Source organism: Neoarius graeffei, chromosome 10, assembly GCF_027579695.1.
Source record: "Neoarius graeffei isolate fNeoGra1 chromosome 10, fNeoGra1.pri, whole genome shotgun sequence".
Classification (NCBI taxonomy): domain Eukaryota; kingdom Metazoa; phylum Chordata; class Actinopteri; order Siluriformes; family Ariidae; genus Neoarius; species Neoarius graeffei.
The window spans coordinates 81,930,674-81,957,324 of NC_083578.1; the positions used below are offsets into that span (position 1 = coordinate 81,930,674).

The following is a 26,651-nucleotide window of genomic DNA, read 5'->3' on the forward strand; positions in this document are numbered from 1 at the left end:
TGTGGAACAAAACATCTGATCATGGATTTGGGATTGTCCCGTATCATACCACAGTGTTTGGTGGGAAAATGCTCTAACAAATTTGTGTGTGTGTGTGTGTAGATCCAGCCCTTGACCGGTCCTAAAGAAGGGGGCACGCGGGTGACGATCGAGGGTGAGAACCTGGGGCTGCAGGTGAGAGAGATCACACACGTGCGTGTGGCCGGCGTGCGCTGTAACGCTGTGGCGCAGGAATACATCAGCGCTGAGAGGTGACACACCCCATACACCCCCCACGCACCCACATGACATCGAACACAGCTCCCAGTCTCCTCAGAACATCAGAAGTTTATAACATTTGTCACTGTGTTGTTATCTGTGATGAGATGCTGATGAAATGTGTGTAGCCTGACCGAGACGTTTGATCAAGTGCGTATGAAATGAGATGCTCAACATCCAACACACATCTTTATAAGGAGGCATTGAAATAATGCTGGACTCGTTCCAGTCTGAGGTTTCATTTCTGTGTGTGTGTGTGTGTATCAGGATCGTGTGTGACATGGAGGAGTCTCTCATGGCGAGTCCCCCGGGCGGTCCAGTGGAGCTGTGTATTGGAGACTGTAGTGCTGATTATCGCACTCAGTCATCTCAGACGTATGCGTTTGTGGTACGTAACACTTCCCTCATCAGCTCACCCAGCGTTTTTTTTTTTTTCCTCCTCTCGCATTGTTCAGGTGGATATAATTTATTGAACAATTTAAAGTGTATTATATTGTTTAGTTACCAGGATTAGTGCTGTCATTATGAAATTCAGTGTTTGAATACTTCAGATCACGAAATCCAGGGACACATGTCGGCCCGGGGGCATTTTGAGTTATTGACAGATTCAGAAAGTACAGTTTCTAAGCTTTCCAATGATGCCTTCCATGTGGAGATCTGACAATATTTGAAGAATGTGTGGCCTTTTGAAAGTGTATACCTCTTAAAACAGGAAAGGGAGAAAATCGCCCTCAAAGTTTTCCTTCTCAGTTACTCTGGGTGCAGGGCGGGCACATAATGGTGCTCATTTGCATGACATTAATGAAAGCTCTACCCCCTACGAGCTAGCATGATGCTACTTTCATGTAAACAAAGATCACCACGTCAATTTTCCTTCCATGCAAAGTATGCCCAACACAATTATGAAGTACAAAAATAAGTCCTAAAGTATACTTTAACGTTTTGTGGTTGAAAAATTACTCACACCGTAAGGGCCTCTGCATGCTCTTGCGACAAGGCTTTCGCAGATAGATTTTCGCAGGCAGTTGTAATTTATCGTTGAGCGGGGAGTAATAGGCGTGCGCGATGTTATTCACCGCCACAACGCAAGGGGGCGCGAAATCGCTAGGAGTAGTTGGTGGGTGTGGTTAGTGGAGTGTTTATCCTCCAATTACTTATAATGACTAGAACTGGAGTCGTATAGATGTACGTACTTCCTCACTTCCTCGATCAACCGCTCTTCATGCTGCTCCATCTTCGCTCGTGTTTTTAAAAATGGCGGTCGTGAAAACAAACCACACCGGGAAAGTAGTGAAGCAGAAGTGCGTGTACAGCGGATGTAGAGTGGACCAATCAGAGCCCTCTTGTCTGCGACGCTGTCTGCGAGGCTGTCTGCGGTGGTCACAATTTTTGGGAGGTGCACGCAGAGCGTCTGCGAAGGGGGGGGGCTTCGCAGACGCCATCTGCAAGGACTGGGTTGTCAGCATAAATTGGCCTTAAGAAAGAAAGATAGCACGATGATAACAACTAACACAATGCTAGTTTCATGTAACCAAACCACAACACTCTCCGTTACATGCAAAAATAACCACACAGCCTTAGATTAATAAACTTACCCCATCAGAAAGAGAAACGTCGCCTTGCACACATCAATGCCTCCGATGGAATATGTAGTCCTAGAACACTTCCTTTTGGTTGGGTTTTTTTTTTGCTAGAAATGGTCATCTCCGATGTAACTACCGTGCGTCTGTTTGCTTCGCGGTGTTTCAGCTCCTCTGCGATCTGTTTAGCTTGCTCCATATTCATTCCATAGTGAAATTACATGCCTGTATGCAGCTTAAGTAGCCACGAGCTCAGCTCGTATCATACAGCTGATTGGTGAAAAAAAAAAAAAGACTTAAATCGTCACGTGAATGGCCCATATGGTAATTTACCCACACCCCCCAGCAGGCTACGGTCCTGACAAAAATGAGACAATTTGCAACAAAAAATGTATGCTTTTCCAACAAAACAATCTATTATCTGAAATACTGATTGCATTCTTCAAGATCTCAACGTGCACATGATGGAAAAAAACAAAAATCACAAATTTTGAAAAAAAAATGCTTCTTTTGCGATTTTCTCGGATTCGTTTCGGCCAACATGTGTCCCTGGATTCCGTGAAGTGACACTGTCAGAGACAAAAAAAAAAAAAATCCACACTGGGATGTTTTAGATGTAATTTTCGAAAATTTTCAATCTCATTTTTAGTTTGAGTTTAAAATCGCAATGTGCTTTACATATGGATCATGAAAAGGTTCGAACAAATAATAATAATACAACAAAAATAACAACAACAGCAACTACTACTACTAGATAGATAGATATTGTAACTAAAGTCACAGTGATTTGCACCAGCTCTTACAAACCGGGGCGTCTGGTCCCGGAACGGTAAGAGATAGAGAATGACGCTTAGTGAGGAAAAAAGCCCGTTTTTCATGGATCATTCCAGTTTGGTGATCCAGATCAGCACCAAAAGGCATAGCAACTTAATTCAGCCCAGAGATATTCTGCAGGTGCAATTTGGTGATAATTGGTTGAAAACTGAGGGATAAATAGCATCCTAAAAAATGTTAGGATAATAATAATAATAATAATAAGTAGAAGAGGAAAGTAGAAAGATCCTGAGTAAGAGTAAGAATTTGCGCCATCACTGCTAGCACAAATTAATAATTATAATAATAAGAAGAAGAAGAATAAAGCACATTATGTTCTATCTATCTATGATGTTCTACTGTACCATTAGCCATGAAACTTGTATTGACGTACGCACTGACTTCATTTTCTGGCCTAATGACCCTGATATCGGAAAATCGTTCTGAATAAATCCACATCCATCATGTCCTGCTTTATTTTTATGGCCTACTACTGTATTTAGTTTTAAATCTGCATCATATCTCATTATTGTCCAAACAGATAGTGCTTTTCAACTGGTTTTTTGTACATTGGAGTCTGAAATGGGATTTTATAGGCCATTTAGAGCGCTGTTTAATGTTACGCCCTATATCAGGAGCGTATGTAGTGAATTGGAAATTAAGAACAAGATTCCCAAATCTTTTAAGTCAATCCCATTGGAATCGGACAGCCCCAGTTCAGCGTGTACATGTCCTGGTACCTATGTCCTCACCTCTGATTACGCTTTAGTATGCGAGTCAGAGATAAACGCCCCATTCAGCCAATAAGGGATCCCCTTCCTGGGGCTGTGAGCCAATCAGAATGCGCACTCAGAGCCAGAGAATCGATAGGATTTCTGCTTCCTTGATCTGTTAGCCAATCACGTCTCCAGTGGAACTCGTGTGACTGTGCAGCCGAGTGGGAAGGAAAGTAATGTAGAGGGGGGCATGATAAACAAACAACACACACACACACACACACACACACACACACACACACACACACACACACACACACACACCTCCTGCTGAGGTTTAAGTGCTGCCTTGCATGATTGGACCATTTAATCTATTAGGAAGCAGTACAGAAATACACACGCGCACACACGCACACACTCCCAGGGACATAAAATTTTATCATGATATTAAAGTGGAGATTGAATATATAATAATGATGATAAAAAAATAAACAGCTTATAACTTGCTTATTGGACCAGTCTAGAAATTTCTGAGTGGGTGTGGTTCTAATAGTTGACAGTTATTCCACAAAATCGAGTCGTACATGAGCTGATAGCCGACGAGGCACGTAGCACCGAGTCGGCTATAAGCCATGTACAACGAGATTGAGTGGAATAACTGTTTTATCCTATCCACATTCACTGGATTTTGAGAAACAGATAATTTTTATATTTATTTTTTTGCAAATTTGGCAAATAAAAACTTGATACAAAACGTCCGACAAAATCATTTCTGCTTAGAATGTAAACAAACCGGCGAAATGACAAGCAATTTGTGAAAGATGCTATAAAAATAATTCTTGAAAAATAATAAAAAAGGATAAATTTTTACTATTAAATACTTTTGTTCCATATTTTGTTACTCTTTTTTTTTTATTTTTTGGGGGTTTTGTTTTCGAGTAGAGTTTTTATTTCGTCCTCGGTTGGTTCAGCAACACGCTCCGCCATTTAGTTTTTCTCTGCTCACGGTATATGAGCTGATAGCCTGGTAGTAGAGTAGCCAATCAGAGCGCGCAATTGCTCATATCCAGTGAACGTGGATAGAATAATCTGTTCTATTCTATAAGGAGGCGGCACGGTGGTGTAGTGGTTAGCGCTGTCGCCTCACAGCAAGAAGGTCCGGGTTCGAGCCCCGTGGCCGGCGAGGGCCTTTCTGTGCGGAGTTTGCATGTTCTCCCCGTGTCCGCGTGGGTTTCCTCCGGGTGCTCCGGTTTCCCCCACAGTCCAAAGACATGCAGGTTAGGTTAACTGGTGACTCTAAATTGACCGTAGGTGTGAATGTGAGTGTGAATGGTTGTCTGTGTCTATTGCCGCTTTTCCACTAAAACGCGGCTGAGTCGGGCTGAGCCATGCCGTGCTGAGTCGGGCTGAGTCGAGCTGAGTGGGGCTATTGAAGTTGCATTTCGACTACAAGCGCGCTGAACCGTGCTGGCTGGAAGTGGGTGGACACATTGGGTGGAGTTAGCGAAAGTGGGTGGACGTCACGTGATGTCGTTAGGCGGCGCAAACAGTGACATCAGTGAGCTTTTAAGCGGTAGTCTCACGACCCGAATAGTAAACAATAAACATGGAGGACATGGAGTCGTTAGTGTTGCTGGTCTTGGTGCTGTGGCTTGTTGTCACCGACAACGCCAACAGATACTGGCAAGAGCGTATAGATGAGGCGAGGCGCATAAGGCTTCAGAAATTCTCGTAATTCGTAATTATTCTTCTTCCGGGTTTACGGTGTTTACAGATCCCAGCGTGCTCGCAGGGCGTGTGTGGGCGTGTGAGGATACTCCTCCTCACCAATCAGTGCACAGGGAAGTGTCTGCTCACGCCCCCAGCCCCACTCGGCTCGGTTTGGCTCGCTTCAGCCCCACTCCAAAACCGTGCGAGTTTTGGGTGCTGAGCAGGGCTGAAGCGAGCTGAGTCGTGCTGCTCTGAGGTAGTCGAAACGCGAGCCGTGTCGGGCTGAAGTGAGCTGAAAAAGGGTAGTGGAAAAGGGCCATATGTGTCAGCCCTGTGATGACCTGGTGACTTGTCCAGGGTGTACCCCGCCTTTCACCCGTAGTCAGCTGGGATAGGCTCCAGCTTGCCTGTGACCCTGCAGAACAGGATAAAGTGGCTAGAGATAATGAGATGAGATGAGATGAGATGAGATGAGGTGAGATGAGATGAGATTCTATAAGGAATAAAAAACAGTTAGAGGTGTGCTGTTGTAGGAAAACAATCAACAACGGTGTGCTTGTGATGAAGCCCAATGCAAAACTGAAGTTGATTATTTTCTTGAGCACATCCCGCATCTCTGTGTTTTATTCCTCAGCCAACAGGAACAAATTTTTTGTTTATTTACAAATGATACAATGGACTTTATCTGTTTACGGTTCCATTTAATGCTGCGGGATGTCCGCGGGACAGCTTGGTCCCTGTTATCACTTGCATTAGGCTTGTATATTTCATCACTGTGTATAGACATGTTCACAACTCATAGAGTAAACACACACACACACACACACACACACGCACACACACACACACACACACACACACACACACACACACACACACACAGTTGGCTGACTCTTGAGGGTTTTAATGAATAGCAGAGACTCATTCGGAAGGCTGTACCGAGGGCAGAACTACAGCCAGCCAACTAATTAAGGACAAATGTACTGGCCTGTAGCCGCACACACACGCGCACACACATACACGCGCACACACAGTCCGCAATCACAAAACAGATGATCTAAACACAACATGGGAGCAGCCAGAATGTTTTCATTATAGAAATTAGCAGGACTGGCGTTACAGATATACAAACCGTGTGTGTGTTGTATGTTTGCATGAGCAATCGGGGTCAAAGTCAATTTCAGTGTCCGCATACTGTTTGAGTTTTCAAAATGTTAACATATTTTCCAGCAAAGGATCATTTTAAGATTTCGTGTTGTTCTTGTAGTTACCTAATATACGTTTTAGCTGAAAAAAGTTACTGTCTCTCATCATGACTGCGTTGTCCTTGTATTTTCTAATTATTTATGTATTCATTATTAATCACAAAAAAAATTTTTTAAGGAGGCGTATTATGAAACTCGGGGCGGCACGGTGGTGTAGTGGTTAGTGCTGTCGCCTCACAGCAAGAAGGTCCGGGTTCGAGCCCCGTGGCCGGCGAGGGCCTTTCTGTGCGGAGTTTGCATGTTCTCCCCGTGTCCGCGTGGGTTTCCTCCGGGTGCTCTGGTTTCCCCCACAGTCCAAAGACATGCAGGTTAGGTTAACTGGTGACTCTAAATTGACCGTAGGTGTGAATGTGAGTGTGAATGGTTGTCTGTGTCTATGTGTCAGCCCTGTGATGACCTGGCGACTTGTCCAGGGTGTACCCCGCCTTTCGCCCGTAGTCAGCTGGGATAGGCTCCAGCTTGCCTGCGACCCTGTAGAACAGGATAAAGCGGCTAGAGAGAAGTGGAGCTCGTTAGAATAATCCCGCCCCCTCGTCATGGCTTGAGAACTGCCCTTTCGAGTGAATATTTAGGATGAACGTGCTTCCTGATTGCTTGGCGGATGAGGGGGTGGGGTGAGCACTGGTTCATTATCATTTAAAGGAACAGGCCGTTCCTCAGATCAGCCGTTTTTGAACAGGGCTGTTTAGACACGGTGAGAAGCGAGCTGTTGTGTTTTATCCATGTGGTATTTTGATCAAAACTTGTCACAGAGGTTTCATTAAGACCTCACGGAACTGTGCCAACTTGTAGAAAAAAGGGTATAATATGTCACCTTTAAAAGGGATACTACATGGAAGTAAAGAATAGAGGATACAACCTGATGGGCATATTCCTATGTAGTGAGCATATATATAGTGAACAGGAAGAAGTCATCATTTTGTATATTACCTGAAAAAATCTACTTCACTGAGAAAAGCAAGTTAAATCTTGAGTAGCAGAAACGAGGTAAAATAGAAGTAAATGTTGTCAACATAATGAAAATCAAGATATTACCTGCACAATACAGTTTCGCTCTATTTCTAATGTTCAGTCAGTCTGTGGCTGTATAATCAATATAATTCTATCTACAGTCACTGGATATGAGCAATCGTGCGCTCTGATTGGCTACTCTGTTACTAGGATATCAGCTCATATCCCGTGAGTAGCGAAAAACAAAATGGTGTTGCTGAACGAACCGAGGACGAAATAAAAACTCAACTCGAAAACAACCCCCCCCCCCCAAAAAAAAAATACAAAAACGCAACAAAATATGGAATAAAAATATTTGATGGTAAGAACATATCTTTTTTTTTTATCTCATCTCATTATCTCTAGCCGCTTTATCCTGTTCTACAGGGTCGCAGGCAAGCTGGAGCCTATCCCAGCTGATTACGGGCGAAAGGCGGGGTACACCCTGGACAAGTCGCCAGGTCATCACAGGGCTGACACATAGACACAGACAACCATTCACACTCACATTCACACCTACGGTCAATTTAGAGTCACCAGTTAACCTAACCTGCATGTCTTTGGACTGTGGGGGAAACCGGAGAACCCGGAGGAAACCCACGCGGACACGGGGAGAACATGCAAACTCCACACAGAAAGGCCCTCGCCGGCCACGGGGCTCGAACCCGGACCTTCTTGCTGTGAGGCGACAGCGCTAACCACTACACCACCGTGCCGCCCTCTTTTTTTAATTTATCATGAATTATTATTATTATAGCATTTTTCACAAATTGCTCCTGTCATTTCGCCGTTTTGTCTACGTTCTAAGTGGAACTGATTTTGCCCCAAGTTTTTTGTAGAGTTTTTATTGATCGAATTTGCAAAAAATGAAAATAAAAATGCTTAGTTTCTCAAAATCCAGTGAATGTAGAGAGAATAAAACGGTTATTCCATTCAATCTCGTCGTACATGGCTTACAGCCGACTCGGTGCTATGCACCTCGTCGGCTGTGAGCTCATGTACAACTCGATTCCATGGAATAACTGTTCATTATCAAACGAACAAAATGTTTTCAATGTTATACAAATTTATTTGTAGCATCGGGAACTTGGATCTGTGTGTGTTTATCGACAGACGCCCAGTTTCAGTCGTGTGCAGCCGGATAAAGGGCCCGTGTCAGGAGGGACCAGGCTGACCATCTCCGGCCAACATCTGGACGCAGGAAGCGCCGTCACTGTGTTCCTGGCTCAGGAGACGTGCATGTTTGTCAGGTGAGAAGTTCATCCAAAGGGATGGGCTACATTGCTCATTCTGCAGTCTGTTTACAGCCAGAACAAACTGCTCGCACTCCGCGAGCTCACTGCTGCATGTCATGATGAGACAAATATACGGTACGAGACCAAACAGCAAAAAGAAGTCCACACTGATACTGCTGTCTGTCAGTCAGACTAAATGTCATAGCAGGGCTAAACGCGGGGGCGGCGCTGCATGGCTGGATGTAATCACACCCTGCCCTGCATGAGTGGACTCATCCTGCTGCGGTTCAGGACATCAGTCAGGGACAAAGAGCTTGTTCAGCGTGGTTAAAAAAAAATAAAAAATCCGGCACAGATGCTGAGCATTGAATACAAAATAATGCGGCGCTGTAACACACAATTAAAGGACCGCATCAGCCGAATTAAAACATACACAATTTACTCAGGTCCTGTAAAACGATATCTTTTAAGGTGAATGCAGATGATTTAGCACAATGTTTAACTTGTAGCTATAAGCTTTTTTAAGCTACCTTCTGCCTTGTAGCTCTAAAGACATTAGACACAGAACTCGTGTCGGCTGATCAACTCCATTTAGTATGAAAGGAAAATTGTGTAAATTTCCTTTTTGGATTATTTTTTTTAACATGTGACTGTAATGTGTGTCGTCAGCGAGAAGCAAGTTAGAGTCTGTGTCTCTCATTGGATAGATGATAAACTGGACATTTGAAGCATAATAACTCAATATAACACCATTCAGCATGCAGTATTAATAAGGCTCAGTTCAGCATAAATCAATATTGTGCTAATAGTTTTAATCCTGAAAGAAGATTTGAGGAGTCATGTCTCTATTTCTGAAAGACTGACAGGCAGAGAGGCCACACCTTATTTTATTCGGACTAACAAGCACAAAGGCCACACCTCCTCAAATGATAATGATGGGCACAAAGACCACACCTACTTTATTGATACTGATAGACACAAAGGCCACACCTCCTTAAATGATAATGATGGGCAAAAAGGCCACACCTCCTTCACTGATACTGACAGACACAGAGGCCACACCTACTTCATTGATACTGATAGACACAAAGGCCACACCTCCTTAGATGATAATGATGGGCACAAAGGCCACACCTCCTTCACTGATACTTAGACATAAAAGCCACATGTCCTTCACTGATACTGACAGACGCAGAGGCCACACCTCCTTAAATGATAATGATGGGTACAAAGGCCACACCTTCTTCATTGATACTGAGAGACACAAAGGCCACACCTCCTTCATTGATACAGACACAAAGGCCACACCTCCTTCTTTGATACTTAGAGACACAAAGGCCACACCTCCTTCACTGATACTGACAGACACAGAGGCCACACCTCCTTCACTGATACTGATAGACGCAGAGGCCACACCTCCTTAAATGATAATGATGGGTACAAAGGCCACACCTTCTTCATTGATACTGAGAGACACAAAGGCCACACCTCCTTCATTGATACTTAGTCACAAAGGCCACACCTCCTTCATTGATACTTAGAGACACAAAGGCCACACCTCCTTCACTGATACTGACAGACACAGAGGCCACACCTCCTTCATTGATACTTAGACACAAAAGCCACACCTCCTTCACTGATACTGACAGACACAGAGGCCACACCTACTTCACTGATACTTAAACACAAAGACCACACCTCCTTCACTGATACTGACAGACACAGAGGCCACACCTACTTCACTGATACTGATAGACACAAAGGCCACACCTCCTTAGATGATAATGATGGGCACAAAGGCCACACCTCCTTCATTGATACTGAGACATAAAAGCCACACCTCCTTCACTGATACTGACAGATGCAGAGGCCACGCCTCCTTAAATGATAATGATGGGCACAAAGGCCACACCTCCTTCATTGATACTGACAGACACAAAGGCCACACCTCCTTCATTGATACTTAGTCACAAAGGCCACACCTCCTTCACTGATACTGACAGATACAAAGGTAACACCTCCTTCATTGATACTTAGACACAAAAGCCACACCTTCTTCACTGATACTGACAGACACAGAGGCCACACCTCCTTCACTGATACTTAAACACAAAGACCACACCTCCTTTACTGATACTTAGACATAAAAGCCACACCTCCTTCACTGATACTGATAGACGCAGAGGCCACACTTCCTTAAATGATAATGATGGGCACAAAAGCCACACCTCCTTCACTGATACTGATAGATGCAGAGACCACACTTCCTTAAATGATAATGATGGACACAAAGGCCACACCTCCTTCATTGATACTGAGAGACACAAAGGCCACACCTCCTTCATTGATACTTGCAGTCACAAAGGCCACACCTCCTTCTTTGATACTTAGAGACACAAAGGCCACACCTCCTTCTTTGATACTTAGAGACACAAAGGCCACACCTCCTTCACTGATACTGACAGATACAAAGGTAACACCTCCTTCACTGATAGTTAGACACAAAAGCCACACCTCCTTCACTGATACTGACAGACACAGAGGCCACACCTCCTTCACTGATACTTAAACACAAAGACCACACCTCCTTCACTGATACTGACAGACACAGAGGCCACACCTACTTCATTGATACTGATAGACACAAAGGCCACACCTCCTTAGATGATAATGATGGGCACAAAGGCCACACCTCCTTCATTGATACTTAGACATAAAAGCCACACCTCCCTCACTGATACTGACAGACGCAGAGGCCACACCTCCTTAAATGATAATGATGGGCACAAAGGCCACACCTCCTTCATTGATACTGACAGACACAAAGGCCACACCTCCTTCATTGATACTTACAGTCACAAAGGCCACACCTCCTTCATTGATACTTAGAGACACAAAGGCCACACCTCCTTCACTGATACTGACAGACACAGAGGCCACACCTCCTTCATTAATACTTGTAGACACAGAGGCCACACCTCCTTCATTGATACCTGCAGTTACAAAGGCCACACCTCCTTCACTGATACTGACAGATACAAATGCAACACCTCCTTCATTGATCCTGGCAGCCACAAAGGCCACACCTCCTTCACTGATACTGAGAGACACAAAGGCCACGCCTCCTTCATTAATACTTGCAGACACAAAGGCCAAACCTCCTTCACTGACACTGACTGACACAAAGGCCACACCTTCTTTGTTGATCTTTGCAGACACAAAGGCCACACCTCCTTCATTGATCCTTGCAGACACAAAGGCCACACCTCCTTCATTGATCCTTGCAGACACAAAGGCCACACCTCCTTCACTGATCCTTGCAGACACAAAGGCCACACCTTCTTTGTTGATCTTTGCAGACACAAAGGCCACACCTCCTTCATTGATCCTTGCAGACACAAAGGCCACACCTCCTTCATTGATCCTCGCAGACACAAAGGCCACACCTCCTTCATTGATCCTTGCAGACACAAAGGCCACACCTCCTTCATTGATACTGACAGACACAAAGACCACCTTTTTTTAGTGAGACTGTGAGCCACAAAAGACACGCCTCTTTTTCTCGAGACTTTGTGGCACAAAGGACACACCTCCTTCACTACTACTGACAGGCACAAAGTCCTTTTTTTTTTTTTACTAACCCTGAGTAAGGGGCGGCACGGTGGTGTAGTGGTTAGCGCTGTCGCCTCACAGCAAGAAGGTCCGGGTTCGAGCCCCGTGTCCGGCGAGGGCCTTTCTGTGCGGAGTTTGCATGTTCTCCCCGTGTCCGCGTGGGTTTCCTCCGGGTGCTCCGGTTTCCCCCACAGTCCAAAGACATGCAGGTTAGGTTAACTGGTGACTCTAAATTGACCGTAGGTGTGAATGTGAGTGTGAATGGTTGTCTGTGTCTATGTGTCAGCCCTGTGATGACCTGGCGACTTGTCCAGGGTGTACCCCGCCTTTCGCCCGTAGTCAGCTGGGATGGGCTCCAGCTTGCCTGCGACCCTGTAGAACAGGATAAAGCGGCTAGAGATAATGAGATGAGATGAACCCTGAGTAAAACATATAAATATTAAGAGCAGTGCAGTTTCACTAATTAAATAAGTTCAACCCTTTTTGCATGGAAAATACACCTAATTTATGAAATCCTTGTGTTTCTCTCAAACAGGAGGACGATGCAGGAGATCGTGTGTGTGACCCCGGCCTCTGCATCAGGCCCAGGAGCCTCATCCATAAAGCTGTTCATAGATAAAGCTGAAATCAGTAGCGACCTGCGTTACATCTACACCGATGATCCCAGCGTCGTCAGCATCGAACCGAACTGGAGTATCATAAAGTGAGAACTCACCGCACACACACTGAAACACTTACAAATCCTGTACATACACACATGCGTAGAGAATGTGAAATCCAAACAGCAGATGAGCAACAGCTTCCGTCTCGTCTCTGCAGCGGCAGCACGTCTCTGACCGTGACAGGAACACACCTGCTCACCATCCAGGAGCCCAAAGTCAGGGCCAAATACGGCGGAGTGGAGACCACGAATGTAAGCACACACCCTCCAGCTATTTCTGCAACAGGAAAACCACCGAACCGACCTTTTGGGTTTTGGAGGCTAATTATCACTAACCTTCCATGTGTTTTACATTTATTAAAGCTCTGGAGGGCATAAAGCAGGACAGAGCAGCTTTTAATTTCATGTAAGAAAATGAATATGGTTGAAAATAGAGGCAGGAGAGTTTCTCACGATTCCAGATGTGTTAGAGTAAATCATGCGGTGCTGAATTCTGAACCGTAATAAATAAAGCATGTCTAGTCACAGTCATTCAAAGCGACTGTTGTAATATCGAAGATGTAATTCCGGATGAGTGGATTTTAATTTTATGTAATAAAATGGTCCGTGGCTTCTGGTTTTATGAACAAAATACAAATGCTTGCCTAGCTTTAGTGAGCTTGAGTGATGAAGTGTGGTTACTGTTGTAGGGAGAATAGCTGCCATCATGCAAACTCGACCTCACTGAAATGTCGTTTTGCCTCAGATCACTGGAACGACGGAGGCAAATGCACAAGCTGGTGGTGATTTTTAAAAAAAATTTATTGCCATTGTTTTATAAGCTAATAGTGGGAATGGCTGAAACAAAACAAAATAACTAGCACTAGTGAGCTCATGTATGAGAAAGTGACAGATGTTCTAGGAGTGGCCGCAGAGGTCGCAATGCCACATGTTTACGTGTTACAGGAGTAACAGATTCCACAGCGAAAGAGTTTTCATGACACGTTAACAGCTCTAATGTTCTCCATCAGGTGTGTACGGTGGTAAACGACTCCACCATGACCTGCCTCGCTCCTCCTATTGTCTACACGAAGCGCCAAGCGCCCGAGAGCGGCCTTCACCCGGACGAGTTCGGCTTCATCCTGGACCATGTGTCCTCCGTCCTCGTCCTCAACGGCACTCCTTTTACATATTATCCCAACCCGACCTTTGACTCGCTTGGAAATGCTGGGATACTGGAAGTCAAGCCTGGATCTCCTATAATCCTCAAGGTAGCCGTTCGTTCCTGATTTCTGGTTCCTCGTCTTACGACCATGTGTAATATTATTTAACGATTTTTTAAGGGTTGTTTTACAATCAGGGTACGCAAGCTAAAAATCACATTTAACACTTATTATCTTCAATATCAAAAGGCTTGACTAAATAAACTTGGTTGTTTATTGTAGCCCTGTGATAGCTCTATTTACCATGCAAAAAAAAATTTGGTGATCACGTTATTTTTGGTGAATGTATGGCAATATATGTCATATTTAGCAAAATTGCTTGTGTCATTTAGAAAAAGTGCTTTTTTGACCACAGGTAGCTCCAAAAGGGATGCACTTAAATCATTCTTTATACCATAAAACAAATATTTGGTTCCATATCATTGGAAACCTAGTTAAGTTTTAATGTTGAATGCCAGTAAGTTTTCAGACTATTTTGATCAAATTAGTAGCTTGAAAGTTTGTGAACCCTTTAGAATTTTCTATATTTCTGCATAAATATGACCTAAAACATCATCAGATTTTCACACAAGTCCTAAAAGTAGGTAAAGAGAACCCAGTTTAACAAATGAGACAAAAAATTATACTTGGTTATTTATTTATTGAGGAAAATGATCCAATATTACATATCTGTGAGTGGCAAAAGTATGTGAACCTTTGCTTTCAGTATCTGGTGTGACCCCCTTGTGCAGCAATAACTGCAACTAAACGTTTGCGGTAACTTGATCAGTCCTGCACACCGGCTTGGAGGAATTTTAGCCCATTCCTCCGTACAGAACAGCTTCAACTCTGGGATGTTGGTGGGTTTCCTCACATGAACTGTTCACTTCAGGTCCTTCCACAACATTTCGATTGGATTAAGGTCAGGACTTTGACTTGGCCATTCCAAAACATTAACTTTATTCTTCTTTAACCATTCTTTGGTAGAACGACTTGTGTGCTTAGGGTCGTTGTCTTGCTGCATGACCCACCTTCTCTTGAGATTCAGTTCATGGACAGATATCCTGACATTTTCCTTTAGAATTGGCTGGTATAATTCAGAATTCATTGTTCCATCAATGATGGCAAGCCGTCCTGGCCCAGATGTCGCAAAACAGGCCCAAACCATGATACTACCACCACCATGTTTCACAGATGGGATAAGGTTCTTAAACTAGAATACAGTGTTTTCCTTTCTCCAAACATAACGCTTCTCATTTAAACCAAAAAGTTCTATTTTGGTCTCATCTGTCCACAAAACATTTTTCCACTAGCCTTCTGGTTTGTCCATGTGATCTTTCACAAACTGCAGACGAGCACCAATGTTCTTTTTGGAGAGCAGTGGCTTTCTCCTTGCAACCCTGCCATGCACACCATTGTTGTTCAGTGTTCTCCTGATGGTGGACTCATGAACATTAACCAATGTGAGAGAGGCCTTCAGTTGCTTAGAAGTTATCCTGGGGTCCTTTGTGACCTCGCCGACTATTACACACCTTGCTCTTGGAGTAATCTTTGTTGGTCGACCACTCCTGGGGAGGGTAACAATGGTCTTGAATTTCCTCCATTTGTACACAATCTGTCTGACTGTGGATTGGTGAAGTCCAAACTCTTTAGAGATGGTTTTGTAACCTTTTCCAGCCTGATGAGCATCAACAACGCTTTTTCTGAGGTCCTCAGAAATCTCCTTTGTTTGTGCCATGATACACTTCCACAAACATGTGTTGTGAAGATCAGACTTTGATAGATCCCTGTTCTTTAAATAAAACAGGGTGCCCACTCACACCTGATTGTCATCCCATTGATTGAAAACACCTGACTCTCATTTCACCTTCAAATTAACTGCTAATCCTAGAGGTTCACATACTTTTGCCACTCACAGATATGTAATATTGGATCATTTTCCTCAATAAATAAATTACCATGTATAATATTTTTGTCTCATTTGTTTAACTGGGTTCTCTTTATCTACTTTTAGGACTTGTGTGGAAATCTGATGATGTTTTAGGTCATATTTATGCAGAAATATAGAACATTCTAAACGGTTCGCAAACTTTCAAGCACTACTATATGTAATTGTGTCAAAAAAAAGTCCTCTCCGAGACAGCTAATTTTTCAATATAAAATAACATACTCTAAAATGATTATTTTCATCCTAAAACGTGGTCAAGATATTGGGACATAAATATTAGAGACAACTAACACAAAGCTTACAGCCTTATATTTAAAAGAATCACTTCATTTGTTTCTCCCATCTTATAGCAGATTACACAAAACTACCATACACACATGTCAAAAAATTACCTGAAATCTGTTCTTTAACTTAAAAACTGGTACAAGAACCAGTTTGAATCAATTTGAATTTTGGACCCCTGTGACGCAAACTTTGTACCCTGATTGTAAAACAACCCATAATACATCCGCCTTTTTTTTTTTTTTTTGCACTAGGGTAAAAACCTGATTCCTCCTGCCCCTGGGAACGCCCGCCTGAATTACTCTGTGATGATTGGAGAAACCCCGTGTCTGTTAACCGTGTCAGAGTCACAGTTGCTCTGTGATTCGCCAGACCTCACGGGAGAGCAGCGCGTTTTGGTGAGTTGTAAAGATGCAGTGTAATGCAATGCAACGCAATGCGGAGCGTATGCGATATAGTGTGAATTTATGACCGTGCATTTATTTTACTGCGTTCGCTAATAAACACGGCCGAAAATGGATGTGTAGCTGCAAGCAGACAGAACCGCATACATCTCACTTAATCAAATCTGATAACAGGGCCGGACGCCGTGGCATTTTTTACATTCGGAATTTTTTATGATAATCCACAGTACGTAAAGGTCGACATCGCCGCGCGTTTAGTATTTATTATGATTAAGGAGACGCGCTGATCCAAGCGCTTTCCCCTCATAATTTTCCAGTCGCAAGCCGAGTCCCTTCGAAATATGACATAGGGAGGATGAGACGAGTGTGTGAGTGAGTTAAAGAGAAGGAGGAGTGACGGAAGGAATCGTGCTCGAAAAGGGCCCCAAAATGCGCCTCTTGCTTGATGATGCTCTCGTTTTCTTGTAAATATTTGTCAGAATGCTGTCAGGTAGCCCTATAATTACAGTCCCAGGCATTCAGTGTCATTAAAACGGATCAATTCCTCCCAGCGCCGTCGTCTCCGCCCCTTTCTTTCTTCACAACAGCTCTCAGATTCCATCTGCCCGACTAATTCAGCAGAGCATCCAACTCCCTCGGGATCGATGAGAGGAGTCACGAGCCGGGTGCAAATCAAGGAGGAGATTAGTATCCAGTGAGATATCGGAGGTTCTTCTGAGTCACGGCTCATCTCTATCTCTCTATCTCCATCTCTCTTACTCCCTCATTCTCTCTACACTCTCAGTCTTTCTACCTGTTAATACCAGGAAGAAAGATAGGGGGGGGGTGCAATAATGATAGAAAGTGTAATAGTGCACAGAAATCAGTCGTCTAATGACCTGACACATATCGACAGCTCTCTGGGCTTCCCTTTGTTCTTCGCTCTTGCCCTGCCTCCATAATTCACGCAGCCGCGCAGCACCGGAAAGGTGAAAGTCGTTAGGAAAGCCGACAGGACGCCGTGTGTAATTGACATGTGACCGCAGAAAGGCTAAGTTCCGTATAACCGCACCGCAGTCAGCCTCCGTTCCTAAGCAGCGCTCGAGCACTTTCCGCCAGGAGCTTCATTATAATCCCACCTGCGCCACTGTGGCTTTTCATGAAGTCATGTGATTGACATGGAAGCGGTGCACTGTATCCAACTGGGGGCTGCTTATATTCTCAAAGATCAGGCTTTCTTGGCAAAAGTTGAAGTTAGGCATTAGAAGTTTCCATTTTCCGATTATAATAGGCCAAAAAAAGGAAACACTAATGGAGGAACAGAACATGAAAGGAGAACTGAAGGCAATTTTTTTATTATCAAAATTCTATTCATCTCATTTTATTAAATATCGGAATGCGTTTCTGATCGCTATTTTGTCGCTGCTGTAGCAAGTTATGAGTGTTTGAAACATGCTCCGTAATATATCAGTCCATATGTCAAAGCGATGGCATATTGAGATTCGTTGAGACCTGTGCGAGACATCGTAGGACGGAAGTAAAACGTACAGCAGAAATCAAAGCGACCAACACCTGCCAACGTTGTCAAAAGGCGCGCGCGCCCTCTTTCGAATGCTGATGTGATCAAGCCGGAAGTTTTGCTTGTTTTGAAAGCGATCAGGAAAGTTTGAAAAAAGTACGCAGTAATCGTCGTTTAAACTCGTTTTTGTGCAATACTTCGTTTGGAAAACAATTTTCAAAATGGCGGCACTGACACCTGGCTGACACTTGACGTTTCGAAGTCTCGCACAAGTCTCGTGAAGATCGCGTGGTTAAGCGACGCCTGCCGTGGACCAAACGAACTAAATTCAACACGGCTAAAAAACGGACAGGCCGATAAGTAGAATATTTAATTGCAGTTAGTTGCCAATACGAGTCACGATATAAGGTTACTAAAACCGAAAATGTAATTGAATAACACGCTAATTAAGAAATAAAGCAAGTTTAAAAATGACTTCAGTTCTCCTTTAATACATGATCTGGACTGCTGTTCTAGTAGATCTCATCTCATCTCATTATCTGTAGCCACTTTATCCTTCTACAGGGTCGCAGGCAAGCTGGAGCCTATCCCAGCTGACTACGGGTGAAAGGCGGGGTACACCCTGGACAAGTCGCCAGGTCATCACAGGGCTGACACATAGACACAGACAACCATTCACACTCACATTCACACCTACGGTCAATTTAGAGTCACCAGTTAACCTAACCTGCATGTCTTTGGACTGTGGGGGAAACCGGAGCACCCGGAGGAAACCCACACGGACACGGGGAGAACATGCAAACTCCGCACAGAAAGGCCCTCGCCGGCCACGGGGCTCGAACCCGGACCTTCTTGCTGTGAGGCGACAGTGCTAACCACTACACCTCCGTGCCGCCTTCTCGTAGATCAAGAAAATAAATAAATAAATAAATAAGGCCGTCTTCAGAATCAAGTTGCTCATGTTGGTGCAACGGCAATGAAATCACACCACACCCAAACCCCAGACATCACCGACCCTTCAGTCTTGACCTCCATCATTTCGGCTTGTAGTTCCACCAGATTATGAGATGAACAATTATTTACATAATCAGGATGGAGATTTATGACAATCATGATAACATCAGAGATTAAACTTACTAACAGGTAATGTAGGTTCATCACTTGTTAAACCTTTTATGATGAAGAAACACTATTATAGCATTCTACAGCAAAGGGCAAACTGAAATACTTTACAGTTCTGGATTCTCATAGTACTTCTGGCTATGAGAATATACTTAACCGTTATTCCATGAAATCGAGTCGTACATGAGCTCATAGCCGATGAGGCGTGTAGAGTCGAGTTGGCTATAATCCATGTACGACGAGATTGACTGGAATAACTGTTTTATTCTATCCACATTCACTGGGGGTGGCACGGTGGTGTAGTGGTTAGCGCTGTCGCCTCACAGCAAGAAGGTCCGGGTTCGAGCCCCGTGGCTGGCGAGGGCCTTTCTGTGCGGAGTTTGCATGTTCTCCCCGTGTCCGCGTGGGTTTCCTCCGGGTGCTCCGGTTTCCCCCACAGTCCAAAGACATGCAGGTTAGGTTAACTGGTGACTCTAAATTGAGCGTAGGTGTGAATGTGAGTGTGAATGGTTGTCTGTGTCTATGTGCAGCCCTGTGATGACCTGGCGACTTGTCCAGGGTGTACCCCGCCTTTCGCCCGTAGTCAGCTGGGATAGGCTCCAGCTTGCCTGCGACCCTGTAGAACAGGATAAAGCGGCTAGAGATAATGAGATGAGATAATGAGATGAGATGAGACATTCACTGGATTTTGAGAAACAGAGCATTTTTATTTTTATTTTTTGCAAAGTCGATACATAAAAACTTTATACAAAACGTCCAGCAAAATAATTTCCTCTTAGAATGTAAACAAACTGGCGAAATCACAGTAGCAATTTGTGAAAAATGCTTAATAATAATAATTCTTGAAAAATAAAACAAGATACGTTCTTTCCATCAAATACTTTTATTCCATATTTTGTTGCTTTTTTTTGTATTTTTTGGGGTTTTGTTTTCGAGTAGTTTTTATTTCATCCTCGGTTGGTTCAGCAACACGCTCCGCCATTTTGTTTTTCCCTACTTACGGTATATGAGCTGATAGCCTAGTAGTAGAGTAGCCAATCAAAGCGAGTGAGCGATTGCTCATATCCAGTGAATGTGGATAGAATAAAAGATGTTACGCTCCATCGTCAAATTGTCATCAACATCTATAAGCTAGACACCACAAAGGCATTACCACAAGCAACAGTAATACGCAAGATGCCCTCAGCTTTTTATTGGGTGTGTAGCTGATCAACAAAAGCCTTAACATTATCAGTGTAGCTCTCATACGGTTTGTTGTTCTCCGTAGAAATCAGATTCCCACTTGTACTTGTGATTTTACAAAATGTTTGCGCAATAATTAAAAACAAAATCCGTACCATTATTTTTTTTTAATTTTAATAGGGCTTTTGCGTCTGTCATAGCAGCCTCAAGCTCGGATGCTCCACCCATTGAATACAGAGCATATGATGTCTTTTAGTGCGCTTTTCTGGCCACAAGCTTCAGGATCATGAAGGTTGCAATCTGACTGGCTCTCTTCACAGACTTTTGAAGACTGTTTTGAAGAATGAGCTTTTTCAAGCAAAATATACACTACCGTTCAAAAGTTTGGGGTCACCCAGACAATTTTGTGTTTTCCATGAAAAGTCACACTTTTATTTACCACCATAAGTTGTAAAATGAATAGAAAATATAGTCAAGACATTTTTTCTGGCCATTTTGAGCATTTAATCGACCCCACAAATGTGATGCTCCAGAAACTCAATCTGCTCAAAGGAAGGTCAGTTTTATAGCTTCTCTAAAGAGCTCAACTGTTTTCAGCTGTGCTAACATGATTGTACAAGGGTTTTCTAATCATCCATTAGCCTTCTGAGGCAATGAGCAAACACATTGTACCATTAGAACACTGGAGTGAGAGTTGCTGGAAATGGGCCTCTATACACCTATGGAGATATTGCACCAAAAACCAGACATTTAGGCCCTGTCCACACGGCAACGGATTCAGGTGAATCTGATAAAATTGTTTATCGTTTCGGCCTGGCGTCCACACGGCACCGGCGTTTTGGGTGCCCCAAAATGATATTTTTTGAGAACGGGTTCCAGAGTGGAAAAATCTGGCAATGGCACCGTTGCAAAGTCGTCTGGATGAGTAGAACGGATTTGTTTATGATGACGTCACAACCACATGACTAGAACAAGCAGCACTCTCGCTGTTTTGTATGAACCACTGCGTTGCATTCACTTTTGTATACAGCTTTTCTTTTAAACAAACAAGTAACTGAACCATTTCTTGAATTTCTTTTTTTTTATTGGATAAGACTGCTTTTCAAAATGTTCACACACAATATAAAAAGTTATATAAATTATATAAAAATGCTTTTCAAAATGTTCACACACAATAAGAAAATTAAGTTATATAAAACTATGCACACTAATAAAACTAATTTGTACACACAGAAGGCACGATTTCCTCGCGTAGTCTCAGCCATCTTCTTCTTGTTGTTGTGTGCTTGTGTCCTGTGAGTGCTTCACGCCGGGTAGAAGAGGGGGTTTATGCGCATGTGTCCTACTTCTTCTATTGTTCTGGTGTCTCCGATGGGACTGTATTACAGCGCACGTAGCGTTGCGTTGCCGTATGTACCTGATATTTTACTGATCCGTTGCCCATGTGGACGCGATATATTTTTTTAATAAAATCTCGTTGCCGTTGTCGTGTGGATGTAGCCTTAGTAGAATTTAGCTCGAATAGTCATTTACCACATTAGCAATGTATAGAGTGGAGTTCTGATTAGTTTAAAGTGATCTTCATTGAAAAGAACAGTGCTTTTCTTTCAAAAATAAGGACATTTCAAAGTGACCCCAAACTTTTGAACGGTGGTGTAGATTCTGGTTTGAAAATGTTCATGGAATCCTGTCTGTAAAAGTTAGTCAAGAGTTTTGAGTGAAGCACGTAGTGTTTCGGAGGTGAAGTACACTCGGCTGAAAGACTACAGGGAACGGTTTGGTGTCCGTCAAAATGATTAGGCAGTTCCTGGCTATGTTTATTAACAAAATGTTCCAGACTTTCTTACTGTTTTAGATGTCTGTCCTGAGACTGTTGTCATGGTAACAAAGTGACCAAGAAGAAAGGAAAAACAAGGTGAACATGAAAATAACTTAAATGACACTGCCCCCAAGCCCCTCACGTCACTGTTCGGTTGTGGTGTTGGAACCGAATGTGTCAGCTTCCGAATCCCTCATTTAACATCTGGTAGACAGCATAATAAATGACCTCTGCTCAACGTGGTATTTTGCCGTCTCCAGAATATTTTATATAATTGCTATTTGTCATTTGGCAGTGATATATTTTACTACACAGCCAGCTGAGCTGATTGTTTAGCGTATACCCCCTCATGATGTTTTTAACAGCATCACATAATTTACCATTGATTATAATCCTCAGGGATTCAATTGTTGTGCGCGATTCGAGCTGCATCACAAAAAGCAGTTATTAAGCGAAGCCCTGCTGGTTGGGCTGCATTGCTGCTTTAGCTGCCTTTAAAGCGCAGAAGGCTTTCTTTCAATTCGGCAACTCAGCAGTTCTCCAACTGAGGCAAACTAAACCCAAATCCTTAGTCAGAAAAATACAAAAGTTAATATGAGCTCCGTGTAGCTTTATCCAAGGCAAAGTGATGTTTCTGAATAACGAGTGTCCCTCATTCAGTGACGGCGCAGATCAAGATAAATTTTAGCAACCGAAGGCCATCCAGTCACATGACACTGCCATAATGCTAGTGAACTTCATCTCATCTCATCTCATTATCTCTAGCCGCTTTATCCTTCTACAGGGTCGCAGGCAAGCTGGAGCCTATCCCAGCTGACTGCGGGCGAAAGGCGGGGTACACCCTGGACAAGTCGCCAGGTCATCACAGGGCTGACACATAGACACAGACAACCATTCACACTCACATTCACACCTACGGTCAATTTAGAGTCACCAGTTAACCTAACCTGCATGTCTTTGGACTGTGGGGGAAACCGGAGCACCCGGAGGAAACCCACGCGGACACGGGGAGAACATGCAAACTCCACACAGAAAGGCCCTCACCGGCCCCGGGGCTCGAACCCGGACCTTCTTGCTGTGAGGCGACAGCGCTAACCACTACACCACCGTGCCGCCCGCTAGTGAACTTGCAAAAGTTAAAGAACTGGCTAGCTTGGACTTTAGCTAGCTATAAAATCAGTATTATTGTTATCAAATACTTTTAAATAAGATGCTGTTGTAAAGAAAGACCTCACTGTGAGCTACACTCACTGGTGGCCTTGTTCTTGATTCTAAGATTCCTGTTCTTGGCTGCAGGAGTGGAATCCAGTGTGGTCTTCTGCTGTTGCATGCTGAGATGTTTTTCTGATCACCACGGTTGTAAAGAGTTGCTATATCCTTCCTGGCAGCTCGAACCAATCTGGCCATTTTCCTCTGACCTCTCTTATCAACAAGATGTTTCCACCCACAGAACTGTCGCTCACTCACTCAGTGTTTTTTGTTTTTCACGCCATTCTGTCACACTGTTGTGTGTGAAAACCCCAGGAGATCAGCAGTTTCTGAAATACTCAAACCAGTCTATCTGGCTCAAACCAACACCCATGCAACAGTGAAAGAAAGACACACTTTGAGATCGCAATTTTTCCCATTCTGATTTTTGAAGTGAATGTTTACTGAAGCGGGGCGGCACGGTGGTGTAGTGGTTAGCACTGTCGCCTCACAGCAAGAAGGTCCGGGTTCGAGCCCCGGGGCCGGCGAGGGCCTTTCTGTGTGGCGTTTGCATGTTCTCCCCGTGTCCGCGTGGGTTTCCTCCGGGTGCTCCGGTTTCCCCCACAGTCCAAAGACATGCAGGTTAGGTTAACTGGTGACTCTAAATTGAGCGTAGGTGTGAATGTGAGTGTGAATGGTTGTCTGTGTCTATGTGTCAGCCCTGTGATGACCTGACGACTTGTCCAGGGTGTACCCCGCCTTTCGCCCGTAATCAGCTGGGATAGGCTCCAGCTTGCCTGCGACCCTGTAGAACAGGATAAAGCGGCTAGAGATAATGAGATGAGATGAGATGTTTACTGAAGCTCTTGATTTGTGTCTGCATGATTTTATGCATTGTGCTGCTGTCAAGGGATTGGCTGATTAGAGAACTGCATCAAACAGCAGGTGTGATGATGATGTTCGTCCTTTGTGCTTGCTTGAAGAGGACCTATGGGTCCGAAGGTGGCTGGTGGAACCAGTTCAGGCCCGGAAGCGTCTGTCACAAATGGGACAGGGGAAATCAGTGATGAGATGGGGGATGACAGCATGATTTGCGCATGAAATTGGATTTCAGTCAAGGAGAATCGCGCACCGTCAGCCTCACTCACGAGAGTCCAGGGCTTCTGTGTTCCAGTGGCACGACAAAGTCGAGACAACTCAAGAAGGAACTGGATGACCAGGGGGGCTCTAACGTGTCTTACTCTGCTCTCAGCGTTTCACACCGCTCTGCTGGGCACACCTTCCTGACCGTTGAACCAAACAGGTGGTTTCCTGTGCACAGTCCACCGAGTCCAGTCTTCACATGCTTAGGTAGGCAAGCCCTAGCTCACCGCGGATTTCAGATCCGTCGGCTACCCTCACCTAGTTTAGCCGGCTTGCCAAAGCCGTTGCCCGGGCTGTGGCCACTGTTGCATGCTAACAGCTACTTGGAGCCACAGGTGAAACCTGGGTGACAAGTGAAGACCAAGGATAGATGAGCTGTCCTGAAAAAGGACATGGCAAGCCCCCCCACCAGAGGTACTACCCTTCCATGAACACCTCATACACCCCGAGCACCCCATACACCCCGAACAGCAGGTGGATTGGTGTACCTCATAAAGTGGCCAGTGAGTGTATATAAGCTAACTCATTCGTGTTTGTGTATGGCCTTCAGTGATTCTTTTTGTAAAGTTGTCATGAGAAAATTGTAAATTAAATCGTAACATGAAGAACAGAATAATTTAATTAACATCAACTCGCTGGCTAGCAACACTGGCTCCTAGCTTTAATTACACAGTATCTAAGGTAACCGAATGTTAATTCTCTTGCTTCCTAACAAGGTAAAATTGTTAAATAGTTTGGATGTTAGCTAAAATAAGTCAAATAAATTTTAACTAAGGTAGTGCGTTTTTTTTTTTAAATGGCTATTTCTGCAGGAGCAAAATATTACCTGCATAATGTAAATGTAATATTTACATAACATTAACTAGCTTGCGAACAAATCTGGCTCCTACTCTGCATTCGAAACAGAAGGTTGCTGCCTTGTTGCTTTGCTGCCGTGATAACCAGGTGTCTCATAAGGCAGGACTTTCTACTCAAGGCGTCTTCGAAAGGTCAATTTATGCTGACAACGCAGTCCTCGCAGATGGTGTCGCAGATGGCATCTGCGTAGCCCCCCCACCTTCGCAGACGCTCTGCGCGCACCTCCCAAAAATTGTGACCACCGCAGAAGCCTCGCAGACAGCGTCGCAGACAAGAGGGCTCTGATTGGTCCACTCTACATCCGCTGTACACGCACTTCCGCTTCCCTACTTTCCCGGTTTGGGTTGTTTTCACGACCGCCATTTTTAAAAACACGAGCGAAGATGGAGCAGCACGAAGAGCGGTTGATCGAGGAAGTGAGGAAGTACGTACATCTATACGACTCCAGTTCTAGTCATTATAAGTAACCGGAGGATAAACACTCCACTAACCACACCCACCAACTACTCCTAGCGATTTCGCGACTTCGCGCCCCCTTGCGTTGTGGCGGTGAATAACATCGCGCACGCCTATTACTCCCCGCTCAACGATAAATTACAACGGTCTGCGAAAAGCTATCTGCGAAAGCCTTGTCGCAAGAGCATGCAGAGGCCCTAAGGATTTTCATTTCAGACAACCTTTTAGGATCGCGTTTACGGTAGTGTGTGATGTCTGCATGTTGTGTAACTAAACCAGAAAGCTAGCTATTTGGTGAACAGATGCCTCACAAAACATATCAAGCAAATTTATTTGGTTTATTTGGCTTGCCTTTATATCGCCATCAAAAACGCCTCATTTTCATCGATAACCCATCGCAAAGCATCGCAAGCTGTAGTGTGAGCGTAGCTTTAACTGCTACGTCAAGCAGATATAGAGGGGGTTGTCTAGCTTTGGTGTTGTATGGCACTATTTCGGGACTGTCAGGATTTTTCTGATTTAGTATCAGATGACAGATAGTCACCATGGATTTTTGAGTTTGGGGGGGAAGCCAAATGGAGATAAGTGCGGGGCTTTGGTCCTTATGGGTCAACTGTTAGACTGTACCATCTCACCATTAAAGACTGATTAGCCAATCAGGGACAGAGCGTCATTCGGAGGTGACAGGAACAGCAGGATCTTGGTACTGGGTGACCTGAGGATTTGTGGT

At 44.1% G+C, this 26,651-nt stretch overlaps 1 protein-coding gene across 1 annotated transcript in view; it reads left to right on the forward strand.

The window, feature by feature from the left end:
* The window catches only part of plxna3 (plexin A3), a 451,726-nt gene that overhangs the window by 382,902 nt on the left and 42,173 nt on the right, over positions 1-26,651 (forward strand). The window contains exons 13-19 of the mRNA XM_060932405.1: positions 103-251; positions 526-646; positions 8,446-8,582; positions 12,715-12,882; positions 12,999-13,092; positions 13,851-14,090; positions 16,506-16,649. Coding sequence (XP_060788388.1) covers positions 103-251; positions 526-646; positions 8,446-8,582; positions 12,715-12,882; positions 12,999-13,092; positions 13,851-14,090; positions 16,506-16,649 — 1,053 coding nt within the window. The remainder of the gene's footprint in view (positions 1-102; positions 252-525; positions 647-8,445; positions 8,583-12,714; positions 12,883-12,998; positions 13,093-13,850; positions 14,091-16,505; positions 16,650-26,651) is intronic.